This window comes from Lactuca virosa, chromosome 3 (assembly GCF_052849685.1).
Source record: "Lactuca virosa cultivar CGN04683 chromosome 3, Lactuca_virosa_CGN04683_v6, whole genome shotgun sequence".
Lineage (NCBI taxonomy): Eukaryota > Viridiplantae > Streptophyta > Magnoliopsida > Asterales > Asteraceae > Lactuca > Lactuca virosa.
In genome coordinates this window covers 53,688,677-53,712,179 of record NC_136428.1, presented here as the reverse complement: position 1 = coordinate 53,712,179, position 23,503 = coordinate 53,688,677, and the positions used below count along the sequence as shown (strand labels likewise).

The window sequence follows — 23,503 nt, the reverse complement described above, 5'->3', positions numbered from 1 at the left end:
AAAACTAAAGTATATTGTATGAAATATTATTAAATTTGACAAAATAATAATAATAATAATAATAATAATAACAATAATAATAATAATAAGTATAAAATATCATAAAATAATATTTAGACCTATAATTAAAAACTAACATATATTACATAAAATATTAGTATTAGAATAAATCATAAACTTTATCTTATTAATTTAATAATGACATTGTTTTGGAGAAAGACAAGTAAAAAAATACAAAACAAACTAGTTATTACCTTGTTATATAATAGCAAATTGCAAATTTGGTTTATGTGGTTTATAGATTTTTTTATACGGTCCTCCTCAGATTTAAAAACATGATTTATCTTTTAAATTTTTTTTATTTCTTTTATATTTCAATAATCTTTTATAGTATTTATTAAACAAAAAAGACGTGTTTAGGGCAGCTTTTAGAAGCTTCTAGCTGACAGCTTTTAAGAAAAAAAGTTTAATTCCACAACATGAGATTTTAGTTTTCAATTAAACAAAAAGATCTAAATTTAAAAGTTATTTCAATTAACACTTAACAAAAAGTCCTTTTAGATTTTAAAAAGTTGACTTAAATAAATTTTAAAATAAATAAGTCATGTTCATATTTTTATTTATTATCATATATGATTAAATATAAATATATTTTAATAATTATGATGTCTTTATTTGAAACAAAATATATCTTATACGCTTAAATATAATTTTATAGTTATGATATTTTTATTTGAAACAATTATATCAATGGATTTTATAATTTAATCTTCATCTAAAAAAATAATAAATACTTATTATATGAATTTATAAACCAAATTAATATTATACAATAATATGATTTCTTTTAGAACCTCAAAACATTTATAATATGTAAAAGATGTTTGACATGGATTCTTATAAAGTTGAAAAGTCTTATTTACTTTATTTGTAAAAAATCACCATTTACTAACATGCAAAAAAATATCAATTGAGAAGATTGACCGGTGTACATATTATTAAATTTTGGATGGTTTTTAACTTTTGAAACTTGTAGTTTAGAAAAAAATAAATTGTCACCAATATATTTTGATTTTAATTTATATCTATATTTATGTAATTTTATATATTTCAAAAGTTTCTAGTTATTTGTACCGAACACTCTTATATAAATAAAAACTTCCAGATTCTAGCTACAAGTTACTGGTTACCAACTACTAGCTACTTTTGTCGAACACACCCTCACACTTACACCCACAAATACCTCATTTTCCCTTTCTTCCATCTTCCTTTTCCTCTTTCTCTATGTATTCTCCGACAACCACCATCAATCTCTACCGCCATTATAATGAACTGAAACCGTAAATCTTAACCTCTAAAGAACACAAACAAATTGTAAAATCCTTCCGAAACAAAGTTATTTATTATTTATTTTTTAAATCTATCAAAATCTCGTTGTAGAACACGTCCTTAGAACTGTATATATGTTATTTAAAATAAGTAAGTGAATGTAATATTAAACTCTCAATATTTTTATTATTTGAAATTATATTATTTTTTGATTATATAATATGTTATCAAACAAGATGACATTTAATTTAACATATTAAATATATTATCTAACAATAAATAATAATTATTTATATCGACTAAACATTGTGTTACATATATAATATTCATTGTTTAAAAGGTTTTTTTGGACCTTAATGATTAAAATTTGCAAATTAAATACATTTTAAAATTTTTAATTATTATTGTAATAAAAATTATTAATTTTGAAAATTATGAAACTCCTACTATATATAAATCTCAAATAGAGTTTACATCAACATACAAAAACAAAAAGTTACAATAAAAAGGACCTAACTGATTAAAACATATGTAAAAGTAGATCCCAATCACTAGATCTCTTATTCATTCGCCTTTTTTTTTATTTTTTTTTACACTAGGTGTGAGACCCGTGTATTACACGAGTTTATTAAAAATAAAAGTTTAGTATCAATATATAAACATTAAACATTTTTTAAATTTATATTTTTACATAAAAATAAACATAAACAATATAATGAATAAGTAAGTAATTCAACTTATACTAAAAAAAAACTATTGTCATATTTTAAATAATAAAGCTGAAAAAATGAAAATGGAAACATTAAGTATTTTTTTAATCTATCTTTGATATCGTGACTTCAGAGAATTTTAAGTCATTGAATATTAAACCAAAATTGAGATAATCATATTTTAAAATCATATACAAACTCTAAGCTACACACTGGGAAAAGCCGCATGCTAATCCGATTTCAAAAGAATTAGATATGTATGTTTTAAACTTTTCACATAAACTGGTTTCACCCCTAAAATCAGTTCCAGTTCCTAACACCGGTTCCGGTCCCGGTTTACCCGAACCTGATGGACCCGAACCTGATAAGCCCATTCTTTAAACCCGAAACTCAAAACGGTTCTAACGGTTCCGATTCCGGTTTAAATCTATACCCTATTACGTATCTCATCAACTCGTAAATCCAAAAACCTCCACAATAGTGGAACATTTTAATGGAACTTTCTTTTCAAGACGAATAAATTCTAATTTATAAGATACTCTATTAATTTTTTATAACTATTAACTATTTAGTTATGAATTTTAACCAATAATGATTTTTAGAAAATTCTAACCAAAATGTATTGAAAAGGCTAATCGAAAAGAAACTAATGCAATGAAAAGTTTAAAAGTTTTTTTCATTATTTTAACTCATCCGCAATTCACAAAATCATACACCGTATTTGTTACGCATTTTAGATTTTTTTCGCAAAAATTTCATTCAGTTCATCTTTTATTTTTTTCTATACTTGGTTTGGAGAAATAATAAAAAAATCTCTTTCCAGCAGTTTTAGATAAGATAATTATTTTTTTCAAATGAAAACATTCTTAATTTCATTTTAGTAGGTTAAGGTGTTTGGCTTTATGATGAGTTAAAATACATTGAAAATAGATGTCTTTATGACTTTATCCCCTAAAATACAAAAATCCAAACACCTAATTTTGTACAACAATTTTTGTGCACCTAATTTGTTTAAATTTCAAAGAATATTAAATTTGACAAATTCACAAAAGAGACGATCAATAATAGATAATCAGATCAAAACATTAACAAAATTATTTAATTATTTATTTCTCTTCTTCATTCAATTCTTCCTCTCTTTACATCATGACATATGGGTACAAAGATACACTAACCATCATAAACTCATAAACTCTTGGACCTTAAAATATATTAAATGGAGAAACAAATACAAATAAATATTTTACAATTATATGCTAGCTAGAATTTGTTAAATAATGAAATCTCTTAGAATTTATTGTCATTTATTGTCAATTTTAATACAATGGATACATAACATATATAAACTCTTACTTAAAATGTGGATTTTTAATTTAAGAAAATTGAAAACATAAGAAAATGCCAAGTGGAAAAGAAATAATTCAAAAATCCTACAAAATGACGTGTCAAATTCATTGAGAGCATGACATTTGGCAAAATGATTTTCATTTATTAGGTTAGATAATCTGGTTTATATTGACTTGTGTTGATCTTGGTTCATGTTAGTATACCTACAATTGAAAAATACCAAAATAATTAAAACATATGTAAAAGTAGATATTTGTTTCATATGTTAGTAGTTTATGCTTGTATTAGAATAAACTTAGCCACGTTTGATATTTACACAATGGACCCAAATATTGATCAACATGTTCAGTTAAATTGATATTCAAACAATTGTTTTATAAATTTATATGCAATTCCACATTATTGCTTTAAAAACTGATCCAACAGTACAGGGAAAAGAACAATTCATTTTTGTACAATGCTTTTCTTTTGCACTCGTACAAGAACTGTGATTTGTTTATAAGAAAAGCCAAGCATATATAGCTCCTTAAAAGGCTAATGTCTCAACTCTCAATTCTGTTGTTTCTCTTCTATATAGTATTACCCAAATTTTTATCCAAAAATCAAATGCACAATTTATCCAAAAAGGCAGATAGTGTAGGTCAGAAACATCACAAACACAAAACAAAAAATCTGGGCAAGTGAGGAATTAAGCACCAAACCAGATTTAGAGATGGAAGAATTTTCCGAGCATGCGTCTGTACTTGTATGAGTATGAGTGAATTGTGAGAGATGAGCGATGATAGAGGATCCTTTCCATGTGAGAGACGATTCATATTCAAATTTGGGTTTTTGAAGGTTTTGGACTCCTTTTTTTTTTTAAATTTATTTTAAGAAAATAAAATAACTTTGGATTAGTAAATAATACTATATTAAAAAATTTCTTAAAGATATACCCTGTATATACTAAAAACAACAAATATAAACAAAAATATAAAATATTTTAATTTGATTTTTTGGATTATTCAGTTTTAATTTAAATAAACAAAACCAATTAGAAATTAAAAATGCTAATTGGGTTTATGTTCAAACCAATCCAAACATTCAAATTTTCAAACTACAATTTAATCAAAATTGTTTAATTGGATAATTCAATGTCTCTTAAATGCAAAATAAAGCTACCACAATGTAATAATAAAAAATATATAGAAATATGATAACATAATAAAAGGTGTACGAAAACATGTTATTTCTTACATATAGGTGGTGTTTGTTTTTTAAGAGAAATATATTTTCGGTTTGAATAAGATGTTCACCAAAAGTCTTTCCAAATCTTCATTAAAAAATTGATTGTTTTTTTAAAGTTTGCGTGCTGGTGGTGATGGCGGCGGCGGTGGTGGTGGAGGCAACAACATACATGGCGGAAGCAGAGGCAGTGACGGTGATGACGACAACGGCGGTGGTGGTGGCAGTGGCGGCGACGACAGTGGCGATGGTGAAAAAAGAAATATGACATTAGGGTTAGAAAGCAAAAACCGAACCGTAAACCAAAACTTTCCAAAAAAAAAAAATACGAAAAGCCGAGATCGAAAAATTGAAGCATACAAAAATCCGATGGCTTGGTTTCTACTTTTTCAAAATCCGAACTACTTAGTTCACTTTCAATTTTAGGAATTAGAAAATTGAAGAAAAAAAAACGAATCTCGCCGATTTCATATTTGTCTAAAATGCTTATAAATACATTTAATTTACAAATATTGTATATAAATTTACGTCATCCTACGGCAACTAACACCATGACGAATTAGTTAAGGTGATAAACATATGAATTTAAGGTATGGTGTTCAAATTCTTTTAGCTTAGTTTACTTGATTTTAGTTGTTGTAGTTAAAATCTTTCTTCCTCTCTATTTATAAATATATCTATGCATTTGTAAACATCTACACTACATGAGCTTAGTTTACTTGATTTTAGTCATGGTAGTAAAATTCCGTGTGTTTATAAATATACTAGTTTATAACTCGTGGAACCACGGCTATAAAATTAATTAAACTTTCATAATAAAAATTTATAATTATTAGTCAATTATTTTAAATAAATCATTTTAAATAAATTATTAATTAGGAGATATATTATAAATTCAAATTTAACATATAATTAGAAAATTTAAATTTAAATTTTAAAATGAGTTGCCTAATATATCTACATGACACATGACGTAATATTATTGAAGAGTTGTATTAGAGTGACACTTGGCAAATGAAGATTAAAACTATTCATTTATTAGAATATGGATTGATCCATTTGCAAACTTCTACACTACATTACATCTAATCTAACATTGATCGAGGGGATATAAAAACATTTAGTTTATTCATCTATAAAATAACAATTAAGATTTGGAGTTTGATTACATCTAATCTAACATTGATTGAGACCAAAAAAAAATTTTGTAGTATATAATTTTATAGTTGCGGTTTTGGCTTATAAAAATTTATAGTTGCGGTTTGGGTTTAGAAAAACTGAAGCACATTGGTTAAATCCGAAAAACGGCAACCATGCGGTTTTGTGTGGTTTTAGTTTTGAAAACAACATAACCGAAATATGCGGTTTTAAGTTTGGTTTTAGTCAAAACTTGCATAACACCGCATCATTCTCACCTCTAGAGCTTATAAAACATTTTCCAAAATCATAAGCTATTTTTTTTGGAAAAAGAAGTCATTTTTTCTTTTTTCTTTTTTTGTATTTCGTCTTCGGACAAAAAAAACAGTTTTTTTTTTCCGAATATCTTTCCACCCGCAAACATATACATAAAAGTAAAAAAAAAAAGCATCACTTTGATCATTTTAAAGAGCATTCGCGATTGAAAAACAGTTTTACAAAATTTATTTGTGTCGTTATCTCATAGTAAAGTTTTTAACAAAACTTATATGCGAGTCCTACCAAGATATAAAAAGCCATGTAAATAAAAAAAATATATTATAATTATGATTTTGAAAAGCTTATTTGACAAAAAAAACATAAACTTTTATAGTAGATGCTTTAATACATGTGATGAGCTCCCACTAGGCTATTATAAATGTTGTAATACATGTGACTCGCACAAGATTTTTTTTTATGGAATTCATTAATTTTGAAAATTCAGATTTAGTCGGTAAAAACTTATTATTACGGATTCCAATGCTAAAAAATTAAGTGCCAATTGAGTAGACATGCTGATGAAGGAATAGCCCAGACAAAAAATTGCAATCTGCCCTTTTTCATAAAATCATGTTATAGAATCAGTCGTAATTATCTATAAAGTCAAAAAACGACAAAATATGTTATCAACTCAAACAAGCATAATTTTTTATTCGTTTTCATTTAGAATAAGTTAATCACATGTGACAATGTGCATATTGGCTTGGGTTGTTTTTTGTTTCATTGTTTAACTAAATGTGTTAGAAATTTATACTCAACGTATTAAAATAAACATGATGACATGTTTATTATTTTTACAATTCAGTATCTTATAATAAACGGACTGATAATTTTGCAAATTACAACCCGTCGACGTGTCATTTACATTTACAGCGTTTGATTTTTACTGAAATGGGTTGAAGTAAAATGGGGGTAAAAAAGCAGTTATTTGTTGGAGTTTAAAGTGCCTGATAATAAGGGCCAAAATAAAGGGCAGCCTCCAAGTAAGCGCGTGGATCCCAACGCGCCCTGGATATGCGTCAACCTCGGAAGGTGGCGGGGAACAGCCTGGTATGCCTTTGCCTGCCAATTTAAAAAATCCAACCTTTGCTAATCTCTTCCTGTTTATGCAATATTTTATACCTCCCCTATGTTTGGATATTGCGTTTTGATTGATGGAGTACATCCAGGAAAAGCGATAAAGAAAACCCCATTATCAATTAACAATTTCCCATCCATCTACATGCATGTTCTCCACAAAGAATTAAATTGGAACAGAGTGTAGGTGTTTTCAGTGTGTGTGTTTGTGTCTGTGTAAATGATGAATGAACATAATGTGTTTGTATAAATGTCTGTGAGAGATTCTCGAATAAGCAATAAAAAACTTCTCGACAATATAAAAACCTCTCATTCAATTCAGTATTGTGTGTCATCTTATATACTATATATATAAATTGTTTTCAAATGCACATGGCCTTTTGAGCTTCTACTCTTCTCTGCTCTTCCACAATTGTTTTTCTTTCCCTCTCACATGGTTTGTCTCTCCACATTCTCTCTCTCTATGATTAATTGAATTAAGTAAACTTGTTTTTCTTTTGTTTATTCATTGACTGAGCACTTCTAAGATACTTTCCAGATCTACAGTGAAAAAAGGGGGGTTACAGAGGCTGACGAGATGACATGAATCGCAAGGCCAGATGGATTTTCCCCAATCTCAACTTCTTTCGCTTTTCTGATCTAAGTGGCATCCGATAAACAAAACTTATTCGTGGAAATGATTATCGCGTTTCAATCATTCCTTCTCCAGTCGGTAAATTTTATCGGTTTCCGCCATTTTTGCAGAATTTTGACAAGTATCGATGATTCTTCTTCTTTCATTTCGAATTTGCGGATCATGTCAATGGTGAGTATCATGCTTCTCCAATTACATTTTCCCCTTCTGTTGGTAAGCTTCTCTCGATCGTGATTTCATAAATTTCAATCTGCAGAAACAATCTGTTAATTGCGTATAGACTTCATTGACGCTCAAAATCACAATTTCCTCAAAGTAAACAGACATCGATACTTTTTGTACTATTATTATTATTATTGTTGTTGTTGTTCTAAAATGGTGAACGAGATGGAGGATGATCATGTTGAAGATATGGAGGTTGAAGTCCTATCTTCAATGTGGCCTGAAGACATTGATGAAGCTGGAAAAAAGTTCAATGTAGAAAAACCAGGACTCCATGAAGATATGTTAGAGGATCTTGCCTTCATTGAAGAGCCTAGTATAGTTGACTTCAAAAGGCTAGTAGAACTCACAAGTTACAGTGAAAAAGGGTCCTCACAGTTAGCTTACCTTGTAAAAAACTGGGAATATAAACAAGAAAATGCTGTGAGACTTTTGAGGGAAGAGCTTGAAAACTTGAGCAAACAACAACATGAAGTCCAGCTTAAAAAATTAGAAATCTTTGAGCAACATCGTTTTGAGGAAAGTTATGAAGGTGATAAACGTCCGGTTTCTGTGCTGGATGGAGTTTATGAAATATTTCAAGATGTACCCAAGAAAAGAAATGATGTTATTGTTGAAGATAAACGGGTAGAAATAGATGCTGAATATGATACAGTTATATATTGGAAGCAAAAGGCATTGCATTTGGGAAAATTGTTGGAAGAAAGTGTTCAAAGAGAGCATATACTTTTGGAAAAGTTGGAGGAAAGCATTGAAAACCTTGAAAAACAATCATCGCCTGTTGAAGAACTGTCCCAGATCTTGAAAAGAGCTGATAATTTTTTACATTTTGTTCTTCAAAATGCACCCGTTGTTATTGGCCATCAGGTAATTTGATTTCACTCAAGCTCTTTTTATTTTGTTCCTTTTTTGCCCTTTTTACATTATGATTGTAATATAAATATCTCAGGACAACGAGTTGCGATATCGCTTCATTTATAATCATTTTCCAAGTTTACGAGAAGAGGTAATATGATCATTATCAAATTTATTAATTCAAAGTTATTATTTGTTGTAAGTTAATAGATTTTTGAACCATGTCTTTTTTTTTTTTCCCCTAATACTATGCACAGGATATAATTGGGAAAACAGATGTAGAAATATTCAAAGGTGGCGGTGTAAAGGAATCCCAAGACTTCAAAAGAGAAGTTCTTGAAAAAGGATTACCAGGAAAAAGAGAAATAACATTTGAGACCGAATTATTTGGTGCCAAAACATTTTTAATATATGTTGAACCTGTTTTCAGCAAAGATGGAGAGAAAATTGGTGTAAATTACATGGGCATGGAAATCACTGATCAGGTACTTTCTTTCATTCGTTTATTATAGCATCTTCTTATTACAACATTGTACTTATAAAAATCTACCCAATTCAGTTTTATAATTTGATATATTTTTTTATCACGTGACAGGTAAAAAAGAGAGAAAAGATGGCAAAACTACGGGAAGAAATAGCTGTGCAGAAGGCTAAAGAGACAGAACTTAATAAAACTATTCATATTACAGGTTGGTAAGCTTTCTTTCTCTTAAAACTTATAAATTTTATTTTATTTTTCTATATGAAAATGGTTTATCGAACATTTTGCCTAAATCAACTTCTTTTAGAGGAAACAATGAGAGCAAAACAAATGTTGGCAACCATGTCACATGAGATAAGATCTCCATTATCCGGGGTCGTTAGCATGGCAGAGATTTTATCAACTACAAAACTCGATAAGGATCAAAAACAACTCTTGGGTGTTATGTTATCTTCTGGTGATTTAGTTCTTCAACTTATAAATGACATTCTTGACCTTTCCAAAGTCGAGTCAGGTTATTTTTCATCCCTTTTATAATTGGTATTTTTTTAAATAGACTGATGTTCAAACCCCATTTTTATACTGTGTAGCATTTAAAAGTTAAGATTATTTTCAGGAGTTATGAAGCTGGAGGCTACAAAATTTAGGCCTAGAGAAGTAATCAAGCATGTTCTTCAAACTGCTGCTGCATCGTTGAAAAAGATGTTGATTTTGGAAGGACACGTAGCAGATGATGTCCCATTGGAGGTTTAGTCTATAATATTGATACAATTTGCTACAAAAAAGAAAACATTTATGTTAACATCTGTTAAACAATTTCAGATTATTGGTGACGTTCTACGGATTCGACAGATTCTCACCAACTTGATCAGGTATTTCTAACACAGGTCAAAATGCAGCATACACACCAAGTTCTAAACACATTAATTTTGTGCAGCAATGCTATCAAGTTCACTCACCATGGGAAGGTTGAGATAAATCTGTACGTAATAGCAGATCCATATCCTGAAGGCCAACAAGAAGCGAAGAATATAAACACAGATGACTCATCGATCTCAACAAAAAACGATCTCCTGTTAAATGGACATGAGGAGAATGAACCTCAATCGCATGAAACAGTAGTCTGGATACGCTGTGATATTAAAGATACAGGAATAGGAATACCAGGTACCTTTCCTTTCAAATTTCTAATTTCTCATTTTCGTAGCTTTAGTAATCATGTTAACTAGAATATTTTATTCATCGATTTGATGTCAGAAACTGCATTGCCCAATTTATTCAAAAAATACATGCAAGCTGGAGCAGATACAGCTAGGAAATACGGTGGGACTGGATTAGGTTTAGCGATCTGCAAACAATTGGTAAGAGATTGGATTCGGAATGTGAAAGTGAGAAAATGAAATTGGTTTTGACCTAAAATCTGTGATTTATTGCAGGTTGAGCTGATGGGAGGGCATCTGACTGTATCGAGTAAAGAACATTGTGGATCCACATTTACTTTCATTTTACCACATAAAGTTTCACATCCATGTGATGGTTCAGATGACACTGATGAGTTCGGCGACATGGCCGATAACGACGAGTCTGAAGATGAAGACATCACTTGTGGCTTTTTCCAATTCAAGCCACACACGTTAGGCTCCGTGTTCTCTTCTAAAGACAGAATCAGTGTGCTTCCGGATAATTTGTATTCCATTCCTTCGAGTAAAGTTGCTCTCAAAGAGATTAATTCCATGGATGACGATTCCTCTTGTTTTGATACCTCATCGGAACCTGAAAGTTGTTTGAAATGTAACTCGGAGAATGAAAATACGACCTCCATAGTCGTTGCTTCATGTTCGCCTTCTTCAAAAACAGATTTATGTGACACATGGGAGGCAAGAAAGGATTCAAATAGAAGCTCAGAGTGTAGTAGTAGTTCTGGTAACCAGGAAGACGTTGGCAATGGCAGGTCAACAAGAAAACCTAAAATTCTTCTTGTGGAAGATCATATGGTGAATGTGATGGTGGCAAGGAGGATGATGAGACAGTTGAATCAAGACATGGATGTTGTGAATAATGGAGCTGAAGCTGTTCGTGCTGTTCAGAGTTGTGCTTATGATCTCATTCTTATGGTATTTTTACTACTATATATATATCTTCATATCAATCAAATTAATTTAAAAAAAAAAAAAAAATCATGATCGCTAAATGAATGTGCAGGATGTATGCATGCCTGTAATGGATGGGCTTGAAGCTACGAGACTGATTCGTTCATATGAAAAAACCGGGAATTGGGATGAAGCAAGGAAGGCTGGAGTGGAACCAGAACCACATGATCATAATCATGATTCTCCTTTTCACAATCAAATATCCAGAAAGAGAATTCCCATCGTTGCAGTAAGTACCAAACTACCAAGAAATGTCTAAAATACCCTTGAGTCTTTACTATATGACTAACGAAAAGTTTTATTAATTGTCGACTGAGTAGATGACAGCAAACGCAATGTCGGAAAGTGGAGAAGAGTGCTTTGAGAATGGTATGGATTCGTTCATTACAAAGCCTGTTACACTTCAGAACTTAAAACAATGTCTTGAACAGTATGTGGAGTGATATAAAATCAGGGTGTAAATAGATCATAAATGTGTATGTGTATAGAAATGTGAATGTGAGTTAGGAAAGTTTTGTAATCAATGTTTGGTCTTTTTCTCGTCCTCTTAGCTCTTGCTTTATAAGAGTTAGTTGTCTAAACAGTTTTTATTTCTTTAGAGGGGCGTTATTAGGTACGAACGATTGTAGGTTAGCAAAATAAGTACGTAGTAGGGGACGAGCTGAATACCATTCAGCTAAATATTATTATAGTTTTGTTTTGTGAGCAATAATTAATTAGCTGTGAATGGCTTAGACATTTTTATTTTTACATAATCCAAGGTTTTGTAAATTATGTTGTGTTTCTATTCAACATGCATGTTATTGGTTCAGAAAATGTGCTGTGCCATCGAGATCAAGTTTTCATTAACTTTACCTTTTAACCATTAAGTTATTAATAACGTCTACTTTGCTATTTCTTTTCTCTTTATTAAAGTGTATATTTGATATTAAATGATTCATAAATCATTACTTTCTAACAAAGTAATTGATTTATTAATCAATCTCTTAAATGCTTTTTGATGATTATAGTACAATGTACATAGAGAATCTTCTGAATTCAAATTCATCAATAAGTTTTCATCTATTTTTAAAAATGTAATACATCCCTAATATGCAAGCAAGCAACTAACTATAACTACCAAAAAACAAAATGAAGTGGCATAAAAAATAAAAAAATAAAAAAGTTACAATACATGAAATCAGCTAGTACGCCTACAAGGCTACAATACGATTTGTTTTAAATTACAAATGGTCAGACAGTCTGTGAAACACTAAATTAGTCAAGTCAGTTATACATAACTGATAAGTGATAACAATGACATAATAGATAATACAGGAGCTTAACAACAAAAGAGTCTATATCTACTCTACCTTACAAATAAATCAACACAAATCAACTGACCTGACTACATTCAGATTGAGTCACTTGGCTCTTCCTCTTCCTCTCCCTCTTCCTCTACCTCTACCTCTAGTCATTCGGTTTTCAGCCATTCCATCTGCCTTTTCTTTTGCAACCAAACTTTCGTCTTCACCATTAAAGCTGTCCTGAGAATTATTAACTGGTACTTCCACTGATTCTGTCGATAAAAAACAATTCTTTTCCACCTCATCATTCCCTTCTTCCTTCTCCACTCCATTCCCCTCTTCATTCTCCATTCCATTCCCTTCACTAACACCCCTCATTTCTTTCTTATTGCCTAAACAACAAGATTAAATTAGTATCTATTTTTTTTTTTCAAATAATCTGAAAGCAACCATACCTTCAGCAGTAAGGTCCACAATTTCATTCGACTTGTCATTATCCAAGGAATGTTGTAGATGATGTTTCATGGAAGAACGATGGCTGTTTAGCAAATCTTCACTTGCCTTTGATCTCACTTTGCGTATTTCATCCTCAATGTTCCATGATCCACCAGAAAGATAATCCCTCTGTACAATTTTTTTATTTTTTATTTTTTTAAATTAGATAACTTACAATTTACAAATATGATTAAAGAATTATCTATCTCACCTTTGTTGATGGGAAAGAAATTCCAGCATCAGAAGAATAGGGTGTTCTTTCCTTGAACAAATCTGTTATTGGAGATGGACTTAATGAATTATCACGTCTTAAAGGAGATGCCCATGCTGGACGAGTTCTCATATATGATTTTGCCACTTCAACTGGCGACCCTTCTTCTTCAGTAGCCTGGATATGAACAAAAAATATAAAATATATGCACATATACATTTATATATTTGAAGAATATGCATGTGAGGGATTAAGATTAACCTGTGGTGTCATAATATACTTAAGAGCATAAAGTCCATTGTCCAAATCTGACTTTTTACCAGATCTAACTTTACTCTCTGCAACCCACTTTCTTGCTTCTATGATAGCTTGGGTCTCTGCTTAAAAATAACTATTTGTTCATAATCATATCAAAGAAATTTAGTAGATATGAAAATGTTACTGATGCTTCTGGATTTACCATTGTTACTCTTGCTATGAATCATGCTTGGTCCTGCATAATCTACAACTCGTGAATTGATAATCTCTATTAATTTATCACATTCTTCCCTGTTGGAAATTATGGAATTATCAGTGAGCATAAAGCTTATATGGAGTAATACGAAAATACATTGAGCAAAACATACCTTGAATATCGTTCAATCATAAGTAGCTGCTCAACTAAATGCAAAATTTCACCCTTCTGAGATGAACTGTCCTTCTGCTGATGTAACAAAATATAGTTCAAATATTTGTGATGCAACCTTTTTTAATTATCAAGTTCATAACAAGTGGTTTACTTTACACTCTGAAGTGATATCACTGCATATGGAACAAATTATGAGAATAAAGAAGTGAGCAGATACCTGATTCTGATTCAACTCTGCTGCTCCATCAGAAGGGTTTTCATCATCTCCAGAATCATCTTCTGCAAAAGATAACAATATCAAATTCATGAATTACCCAAGTTTTCAAGTTCATTGAAATAGTGTTACATCAATTTCTTCCATACTAACATTGTGTTTCCTAATTCCTCGTCACCAAATGAACTTTGATAAAACTTTCTCCAACAAATGTGTGATGTGTTCTAAATTCTATAACAATCACTAGCGGAAATAAGGTTGGTTATATGATAGATACGTATACTAAAAGATTAACATGCATTTATAACTAAATCTGATGAATAACATTCCCTCCATACCATAACGACAGTTTTTCAAAATTCAGAAAGATTCAAGGGAAAAATACTGTGAGTTGTGATTCGAGGACATTGGGTTGTTTCGCGCTAAACAAAACTCCTAATTTGGAACAATTATACTATGAAAAACACAATTAATTAAAACACATTAAAAGAAACCCCAAAATAAGATTATCTACCTGATTCGGAATCACTGTCCGAAGAAGAGGAGGAGGAAGCCGCGGCCCAAGTCTTGGGGTTCCAAAACGAAGATAAAATTTTACTAGCACCACCAGCAACAAACTTAGCCGGAAAAACAAGTCCACCGAGCCAACTAGGGCTTTCTGATTGCAGAAGTGGAGGCTCAGACTGAGGCGGATTTGGGCGGTCGTATGGGGTCTTCCTAGCAGCAATTCTCCTCGCTTTCAAGATTTTTCCGCCGGATCTGCCGGCTGGAACATCTGCGGGTGCCTGAGAACCGGGAGCCATGGTGTTGAGATTCGCGATGGGCGAAGAGAAACGATGTTGGTGTTCAGTGACTCAGTGTGTTTTCCGAATCGACGAAAAAAGAGCGAGTCAAAAGCACTTAAGTAATGAGTATGCAATAACCTTTTATTTTGTTTTGATTTCTCAATAAATATAAGGGTACCTTTCTTCCAAACATTCAATAACTATTTAGCTTATTTAATATATAAATGTTCTTTTTTTCGAAAAATATTTAATATATAAATAAATGTTATCAAAGTGTAAAAGTAAAACAGTACTAAAGATGTCATGTAACCTATAAATTTTGGATAATCATAAAAATAACTACTGATAATATGTAATTGATTCAAATTTTAGACATTTTTTAAAGAAATTTGGATTTCAAACATATATAATATATAAAATACTTTTTTTATTTATATCTTACATATGAAAAAAGAAACTCCCTTAACCGTTGCCTCATTGACCTTTATTGCAACACAAGGACACATTTTCATGCCATTATATCGGAATATATATTCGATTAGATCAAGCTGTTTTTTCTTTAAGTATTTATATGTTAGTTTTGCACTTCGAAACTCCTGATTTTGGTGTTAGAAAATGCTATTTTTTAACATTTCTACTAAAGATAACTTAACGTTGTTATGCTTCTTATATTTTATTGGATTTATAAAATAAGAACGTTGATTTATCCGAATTATAGCATTTCATAAATCCTTTTCAGACAAGTTTTTCGTATTTTGGATTTCAACGTTCAAAGTTGTTAGATATTAGGTCTAAAAATATCAATATAAACTTGGATAATTCAAGAATTGTGATTGCAATTACTTTCCAAAATCTGTGATTTTGACTTTATTGTTTGTGGTATCACGAAATTGAATTTAGATAATCCAAAAATGACAATTTAGAATTTAGGCCACTTCCAAATTTGAAACACAAAAAACACTTTGTTGTTTGACGTTTTGAGAGATAAATAGATTCACAGTATCAAGTTTGGGTATCAAAAGTGTTAACCCTTTCCACTGAACATCTATCTTCCTTTCCACTGAACATCTATCTTCCTTTTATAGAATGAAGATGGTGGTTGTAAGTTGGTTATACTCAAAATGGCGCCAAAATAGTTGATTGCAAAGGCGGTTATAGGGCATAACCAATTCTAACATCATAATCATGTCACAACTGGTCAGCGGAACCACCGCTAGGGGCTCTACCCCTTGGACCCCACAAGAAGCGTTACCCTTTGGAACCCAGTACCCAGGTACGCTACCACCGGACTACCGTATCCCCGAGTTCACATTTATCACTCCGATTGTGCATCCCGCCGGTCAGTAAATAGAATTTATTTTATCTCAAAATTAATAATTACACTAAAATATGTTGATAACACTAAGATCACCAACAAAAGTTGTAACACCCGTGTTCCAAGAAGGTTGGATAATACTTAAGAAGTCAAAATAAGGGTTTGGAGGAAATGCTCAACCACGACGTGGGTCATGGTGCCCACGACGTGGCGTGAAATTTGATGAACGCGTGTTTTGGGGAGGTGCCACGACGTTGCATCAGGGGCCACGCCATGGCAGTCGCTGCAGCTTAAATTTGGGATTTTTAGGGTTTTTCTCTTATATAAACACTTTAGCTCCCTCTCTAGGTTATCTCCTTCAGCCTCCACCTCCCCATCTCGAAACCCTAGCCTCCTTTCCATGAGTTTGAGCTTGGTGACTTGATTTTGGGTTTGTTCCCTTGATTTGGTGAAGTTTGTGAAGGAATGAAGTCCATATTGGTGCAAGGGATCAAGGAGAGAACTTGGATTCACTATCTTCTCCAAATTTTTGAGTGTTTGAAGGTATAAAGTTCTAATCTAGACTTATGTTCTTCTTTATGCAAGTTTGGGTCTTTTTTGGTATGATTTTGGTCCTTTCTTTGGATGCTTTGGGGTTGAAGAACTACAGGACTTGTGATTGAATTTCTAGGTCATTATATTTTTGTTGATTGAGAAAAAGGACCATGCTTGGTGTATTTTGTGTCCATATGGAAATTGCAACCTCATTAAGGACCTAAGGGACATTAAATGCTAGATCTAGCCATGAAATGAAGTCCAAATGGATAAAGCTAGAAACTTTATCCATTAAGTCGGTGTGGGGGAAAAGATTTGAAAGTGTGAGCTTAGATCTGAAAGGATTAAGCTCTTAATGAGAGAAATAACATTTTTCCAATAGCCATGGCTTGACAAAGGTAGCCACGGCGTGGCGAAGTCAAAAATTATGGCTGACCTATTTTGGCATGGCCACGATGTGGCTTTGACTTTAACTTTGACTTTTGACCGTTGATCATTGACTTTGACCAAGTTTGACCTTAGGTCATTTGGGATATTTTGGGTAGTAGTTTGAGCTTAGGTCATTGTTTATTGTATAGGCGAACGGTAGAGTCAATAGTTGGAGCTGTGATCTGTTCAGCTACATTTTGGATTGTGAGGTGAGTTTTCCTTACTTTACTTGTGGGTCGAAGACACCAATGCCAGCCCACTGGATTATGTATCCTGGTATATTGGATTGATGTTATGATGGTTATATGATAGATTGGCACATCTATATGATTACCTATGTTCATTGAGTATGCGTTAGATTGGTATATCTATATGATTACCTATATTGTTGGTTATTGATTGCTATTGTATATGTCGAAATGTTATGGTTTGTTGGGTTGAGGCGGTCGTGCTTTATTCTGAAGGCCAAGATACTTGGGGCGGTCGGATATACTGAAGGCTTGAAACGCGGTCTATTCAGGTCAAAGGCCCAGAGAGTGGTCCAGATATATTGTAGGCCCTCGAAGGCGGTCCAGTCAGGTTGAAGGCTCATATATGCATGTTGTTATCCGTTTGGTGGTGTGGGGTACTTTATGGGAACTCACTAAATTTTGGCTTACATATTGATTGTCATGCTTCCAGGTACTTCATAAGATAGGGGCAAAGCGAAGGCTTGATCGTGCACATCCTTCGGATTTTATGAGATTTGTTCTTGGCAAAACTCTGATTTATGTTTTTGATATTTGGAAACTATGTTTTGTAAACATTTATGGCTTTTAGGTTGGCTTTAAATTTGAAATTTTTACCTTGATTTTTGGGAGGTTACAAGTTGGTATCAGAGCCCTGATTTGAGAGAATTGGATGAACATTTGTGTAAATCCATACTGAAACTAAGGATATGTAAAAGTTTTCAAAAAAATTCAAAATTGTTTTCAAATATGGTTTTCAAGGTTAACCAAAGAAGGATGAGATGTGTACGATCAGTCGAAGCAAGAAAGTTTACCCAAAGATACCCACAATGTATTTTGTTTATGATGATTGTTGTAGAACTGCATGTTAGTAGTAGGCTTGGGATCTTCAGTAATTGTATGATAGAATTGCCTGATGTATGATGTTTGATAGCCTAGGAGAATTTCTTGTATGATAGATGGAATTGACATCATTACTGTAGTTGCTTAGTGTGTGCATCATAGTTATACATAACTAAGATTTTATAGCCTGATAATGTTTGATTTAGATTTATTTCTTGTTCCTCGTCTAGTTGTGGGCTTAGGGTAGAATCAGGTATTCGATTGTCTATAGAATCCAACATTATGTATGATTAGCATGCACGAGTGGGTGTAGGGTTGGTGGAAGTTCCATGAGTGAGTACAGTTTATAGCAAGCCAGCGTGATGAATGATTAGCCACTCTTGAAAGAGTAGATATAAGGTGTTTGTGTATCCTTGATCCTTGGGCCTAGTGGTTCGGAATTTGCGTGTAAGGATCTGCCTGATTTTCATGGTGTCTTAGTGTCAAACGGTTTCACTGCTCAAGTGTTGCTTGCTTTGTGCTTTATGGGACTCATATTTATGTGAGTTAACTATCAAATGAATATATTAAGTTACATGAAACAAGGGTTAAATAATTTTAGAATGATTGATTCGGCCCTATTGCGCAACTCTCATTTGAGTCTAACCGTTGTAGGGTTGGGTCTTTTAGTCGAAAGATTATTTAAGTTTTATTGCATGTAACTGTATTCATGAAGAGTTTAGTTGAAATTAATAGGGGTTTCTCAGCAGCTGATGGCAGGGTGAGGTGGGGATCCTAGGAGAGCCTAGGAAGTGCTTTAGTGCGGTTGTGACGTTGTTTAGCGGGTTTTGGGAGTACCATTATGAGGATGTGACTTGGAAGATCCGGGATGATTCTTGAGGAAAGTATGAATAGGTGTGGAAGGTAGTATTGGGCCCGTACTACTATAAGCACGAGATCCATACTCAAATAGAGGAAAGTCACGAGGATTCTAAGAAGCCAGTAGAGGATTTATATGTAGATTTTTGTAATGTGGGTAAATGTGATGGATTAGTGATGACATTTTGGTTATGTGATGAAACTTTGGTCTGGTTTAATAGGATGTCGGTGCTTGGATGGGGAGAAGAGTCCTCCGAGATTGATGTAGACAACACCTAATTACGCGATTGGATTACCAATGAGGTTTCGCAGATTTTACTGGAAGAGTTGCCTGGTATCATTGGTTACTGTAGGGTTATGAGCATTCTAACACTCCTAAGTGTACATGCAACCCTAAATACCTTGGATCTATGTTTTCTCTATTATACATACAATTATGAACATCCAAGGTATTATCCTAATCTAGCATACAAAATAATAAATATAACAAGATAGAATACATACCTCTTTGATGTAGAATGTCTTCATGAAGCTTGAGTGCCTAGTGCCCCAAGTGTGACACCTCAAATGGTTCACACAACACCAAATACACTTGGAATAACTTGAGAGAAACTTGAACACTCCTTGAAATCGTCTAGCCCTCACACTCACACATAATGTACGATTTCTTGAGCCATGGGATTCTTTTATATGGTGGCTATTAGGGTTACTCCATGTAACTCATAACTTTACCTATTCCTTAAGCTCCATGGATTTTAACCTCCATGGAGTATCCATGGGTCACCCCATGGACTTAGTCCAACATAAGGAATCTTGGATCACAAGCCCACATATATAAGAATGAATGATTTACACAATCAACCCATATATTTAATTAGTCTCATTTTGATCACTTAATTAATTCCAAATTAATTCTTGATCAATACTAATTAAATAACCTTATTAATATATTAGAACTTATAATATATTAATAAACTTTAAGTGTTATTTCTCTCATTTTAGTCTATCCAAATGCATGATGCCATGCAACCCAAATGGACCATGCCGGGTCGGGTCAAGTCTTACCAATTATAGTTATGGACTTAGACATTAATCCAACAGTCTCCCACTTGGATAAGTCTAAAACTATTATTGCGTATGACTTCAAGAACCGACTGGCAATCGTAGCTCTCAAAAGCTTCTGTCGAACTCTGACCTTGTCGATGAACTCTGACCTTTGTCAATGACTTGTCCATTAAATAAGGGATCATATATTCCTCCATTCTAGATATCATATGGACTGAGACATGGATTATAATCATTCTCTCTGTCCATTTGTTGTTTCCCGATTTCCGATTTATGACGACTGACTAATTGAACAAATCAAATCAGTCCTGGCCCGGCCGAGCACTTACATTTGTCATCACCAAATCATCGAGGGGCCCACAGATATCGCTTTTATCCCGAAGGTAAAAGGAATGGATAAACTTCGACTCATATGGCTTGTTCTACTACTTGTTGAATCATACACAAAGGCACGTTTTATAACATCGAGTTACCAATGCTTTTTCGTGCAATCAATGTATAACCAACTCATAGTAACAACTCATATCTCTAGGTTTGAAGAATATAAGATATTATCGTCTCATGATCACTCGTGATAAAATCCATGAAGTGATTCCAATGAGCGCGGGTTGAATCCAATACTCAGAACTTATGAGCACTCATGAGTGTTGTAGCCCTTTGTCCAACATCTTAGACCTCTACAAGACAACCCATGACAGTCTTGATTCATATCTACTTCCAACATATGACCGACTGTGGATGGTTTGAATAACTTAGTCCATCAGAACAATGACCTAGTTATTCTGGAAGTCAAAACATGCAAAGTGAAACACAATGATAATCGAATCCAATATGGTCTCAGAACTTATGAATATAAATAAAACACCTTTTATTTATCACCATATGATTACACATTATTCATTGTATACTGTTTCAGCTATCAACTTTATTCTTGAATTTAAAACAATAGTTGTCCCATGCTCCAAGCATGTACACTATGTTTTTCTAAACACTAGTCATGCCATACACCAAGTATGCATACTATGTTTGTCAATGATCTTTACTTTGTGAAATAGATCAATTGAACATAACTCCAACGATTCTCATTTCATATTCCCAATTCCTTACTGCAAATGCAAGAATTCCAAATTCATGCCATTTACTAAAATCTGTTAGATTCTAAACTTATATGCATTGATCCTCTTGTAATGATTATGCACAAAGTCAGAAAGATTTGACAACAAACATTACAGAGCATTCCAAAGGAGATCAACTCCTTGGAAACATCCTTCTTGCATTAAGTTTCCTAATCTTACACAGATTTATTGAACAATTTCTAACTTTGAAACATTTCCATATTCCATTTTGACTATCACTTCTGAACAAGAGTTGCTCCTTACAGATTATGTCAATATGGTCCTTCCAGAATTAACATTATACTTCCAACTGTCCTTGAGCAACCAATCTTTGGTAAACCTTAGATTGTCCTCGACAATTGCTTAATCATTTTAGTCATATCCAATTCTAGACCTTTTCCCTTCATAATGCCCCAGGCATTTGGAAAATTTTAGAAAGGATAAATATAGCACATGTAATCGATCCTATATCCGAAGCATATGGGACACGATTCATGATGTCTCACATAAAGACTAAACCAGTCTTTTGCTATAATATTTCCATTTCAATTTGCCAAGTTCTCAAAATTCAGATTATGAAAAGGGATGTCGTAATCATAATCGAATTTTAGAACGCAAATAATGGACCCATATATAGAATTTCCTTATGTTAAGCCATTCCAACATGAAATTCATATATATATCCTTAATTAAATACGATTAAAATCTCAATCTAAGCTTTTAGAATTGAAATGAAGTATAATTTTCTCTCCCTTAATTATAGCAAAACAACTTTTTCAACCCCTGCAGCCTCACGAATTGAAACTTTTGTTTTCTATAATTAACATTGCTAACTTGCAACCTTTGTCATAATTATCATGCTCCCACTAACATGATGATTATTAGCATAACACTTATGCTCCCACTAGCTTTGACATGTACTCAGAAATCAGCTGACTTTCTTACCAAAGTTCAGATTTCTGATACTAGATTGTTTTGATAAAACTTTATCAAAATCATACACCTCTCTTAGATAGCTCACATGTGTGTCTAAACAATTTTAAAACTATGAAAAGGGATGCCGTAATCATAGTCTCAATTGTTTAGACCTTTTCCACTTCTCACAAGTCCATGTTAGTGTGCCGGTAAACCACACACGCTCCACTAACGACTTTGAGAATGCAAATATCACAATTGCTATGTAGCTAAAATCTACTTAGTGAAAGTGTTTCCTCACCATCATTTTCATGAATCGGAGAGAAACCTTATGACACTTAGATTTAATAGTGTATGTGTTCTTATCCATGTGAATTTGTCAAAACCATAATCACAAGACAAGGTTAGTAACAAATCCAAACTCATATTGATTAAACTTGTGCAATCTTAAATTCTTGCCATTTGGCAGCTCAGGTGTCTGCCATTGCTTCCAAGTAGTTGTGCAACCAATTGAGAACTCTCAGAACTCCTATGCAAAGCCAACTTGAATAGGCACAAAAATTTCAACACGATAGGTTATAAACCTCAAGTCGTGTTCTAGTGAAGGACTTTAGGTTTTATTCTTGATTAAGTCTTGAAACTTTCAAGAGCTTTAAGACTCCCACTGTCCTCTTGACATATAAGACTCCCTTGTCAAATATTCAAGAGACAGTGTGGATTATTTATCAAGACTAACACTTTACACAATTGGCCTAAGTTGGTCTCTGTTTTATCCAAAACATCACAACTTACCAATTTCAAATGTACAAGAGTAGATAACCTTTTACTCTTACATTTGACTAGTGTTAACAAACCCTCTTTAAGATATGTCACTCAAGTTACAATCTTGGAGTATGACTCTAAGAATTGTTTTGGAACGAAGTATGACTCATCTTTTTGATTTAACCATTTCAACAATTCATGACTCCTCTTCTTAGTCATAAGAAGGCACCAAGATGACTTTAGAGGACCAATTGTGATATGGTATCTTAATCATTAAGATGATCATAAACATGATACTAAAGTACTCTCCCATCTTTTCAGATTTGAGAAACTTTTA

General features: G+C 32.5%; 2 protein-coding genes across 5 annotated transcripts; one reads left to right on the top strand and one right to left on the bottom strand.

The window, feature by feature from the left end:
* The first annotated feature begins 7,118 nt into the window (after nucleotides 1–7,118).
* On the top strand, nucleotides 7,119–12,222 carry LOC145165707 (histidine kinase 5-like). 3 transcript variants are annotated; one of them, XM_079084519.1, is made up of 14 exons: nucleotides 7,119–7,578; nucleotides 7,681–7,947; nucleotides 8,033–8,865; nucleotides 8,948–9,004; nucleotides 9,111–9,338; nucleotides 9,449–9,542; nucleotides 9,642–9,848; nucleotides 9,951–10,081; nucleotides 10,157–10,206; nucleotides 10,272–10,501; nucleotides 10,592–10,695; nucleotides 10,771–11,448; nucleotides 11,537–11,713; nucleotides 11,805–12,222. In XM_079084519.1, the coding sequence occupies exons 3-14, from the start codon at nucleotides 8,152–8,154 to the stop codon at nucleotides 11,925–11,927; spliced, it is 2,793 nt and encodes a 930-aa protein (XP_078940645.1). In that variant the 5' UTR covers nucleotides 7,119–7,578; nucleotides 7,681–7,947; nucleotides 8,033–8,151; the 3' UTR covers nucleotides 11,928–12,222. The 3 variants fall into 3 exon arrangements, with proteins under 3 accessions (XP_078940645.1, XP_078940647.1, XP_078940646.1); XM_079084521.1 differs by having other exon boundaries at nucleotides 7,681–8,865; XM_079084520.1 differs by lacking the exon at nucleotides 7,119–7,578 and having other exon boundaries at nucleotides 7,596–7,947.
* A 411-nt stretch (nucleotides 12,223–12,633) lies between these two features.
* Nucleotides 12,634–15,222, bottom strand: LOC145165706 (protein KAKU4-like). Of its 2 annotated transcripts, none has more exons than XM_079084517.1 (8): nucleotides 14,833–15,222; nucleotides 14,322–14,383; nucleotides 14,103–14,179; nucleotides 13,937–14,025; nucleotides 13,738–13,853; nucleotides 13,477–13,653; nucleotides 13,226–13,394; nucleotides 12,634–13,162 (listed from the first exon to the last, which is right to left on the bottom strand). In XM_079084517.1, exons 1-8 carry the CDS (start codon nucleotides 15,119–15,121, stop codon nucleotides 12,888–12,890), a joined length of 1,254 nt encoding a protein of 417 aa, XP_078940643.1. In that variant the 5' UTR covers nucleotides 15,122–15,222; the 3' UTR covers nucleotides 12,634–12,887. The 2 variants fall into 2 exon arrangements, with proteins under 2 accessions (XP_078940643.1, XP_078940644.1); XM_079084518.1 differs by having other exon boundaries at nucleotides 14,103–14,176; nucleotides 14,833–15,221.
* Nucleotides 15,223–23,503: the final 8,281 nt, after the last annotated feature.

Bases quoted from the DNA above. Each gene is read 5' to 3' on its own strand.
- LOC145165707 (XM_079084519.1), top strand. From the start codon at position 8,152: ATGGTGAACGAGATGGAGGATGATCATGTTGAAGATATGGAGGTTGAA. The intron at 10,082-10,156 runs GTTTAGTCTATA...AAACAATTTCAG, and splicing joins CAGATGATGTCCCATTGGAG to ATTATTGGTGACGTTCTACG. The intron at 10,696-10,770 runs GTAAGAGATTGG...GATTTATTGCAG, and splicing joins TAGCGATCTGCAAACAATTG to GTTGAGCTGATGGGAGGGCA.
- LOC145165706 (XM_079084517.1), bottom strand. From the start codon at position 15,121: ATGGCTCCCGGTTCTCAGGCACCCGCAGATGTTCCAGCCGGCAGATCC. The intron at 13,654-13,737 runs GTTAATCTTAAT...GTTCATATCCAG, and splicing joins AGTATATTATGACACCACAG to GCTACTGAAGAAGAAGGGTC. The intron at 13,163-13,225 runs GTATGGTTGCTT...CTTGTTGTTTAG, and splicing joins TGTGGACCTTACTGCTGAAG to GCAATAAGAAAGAAATGAGG.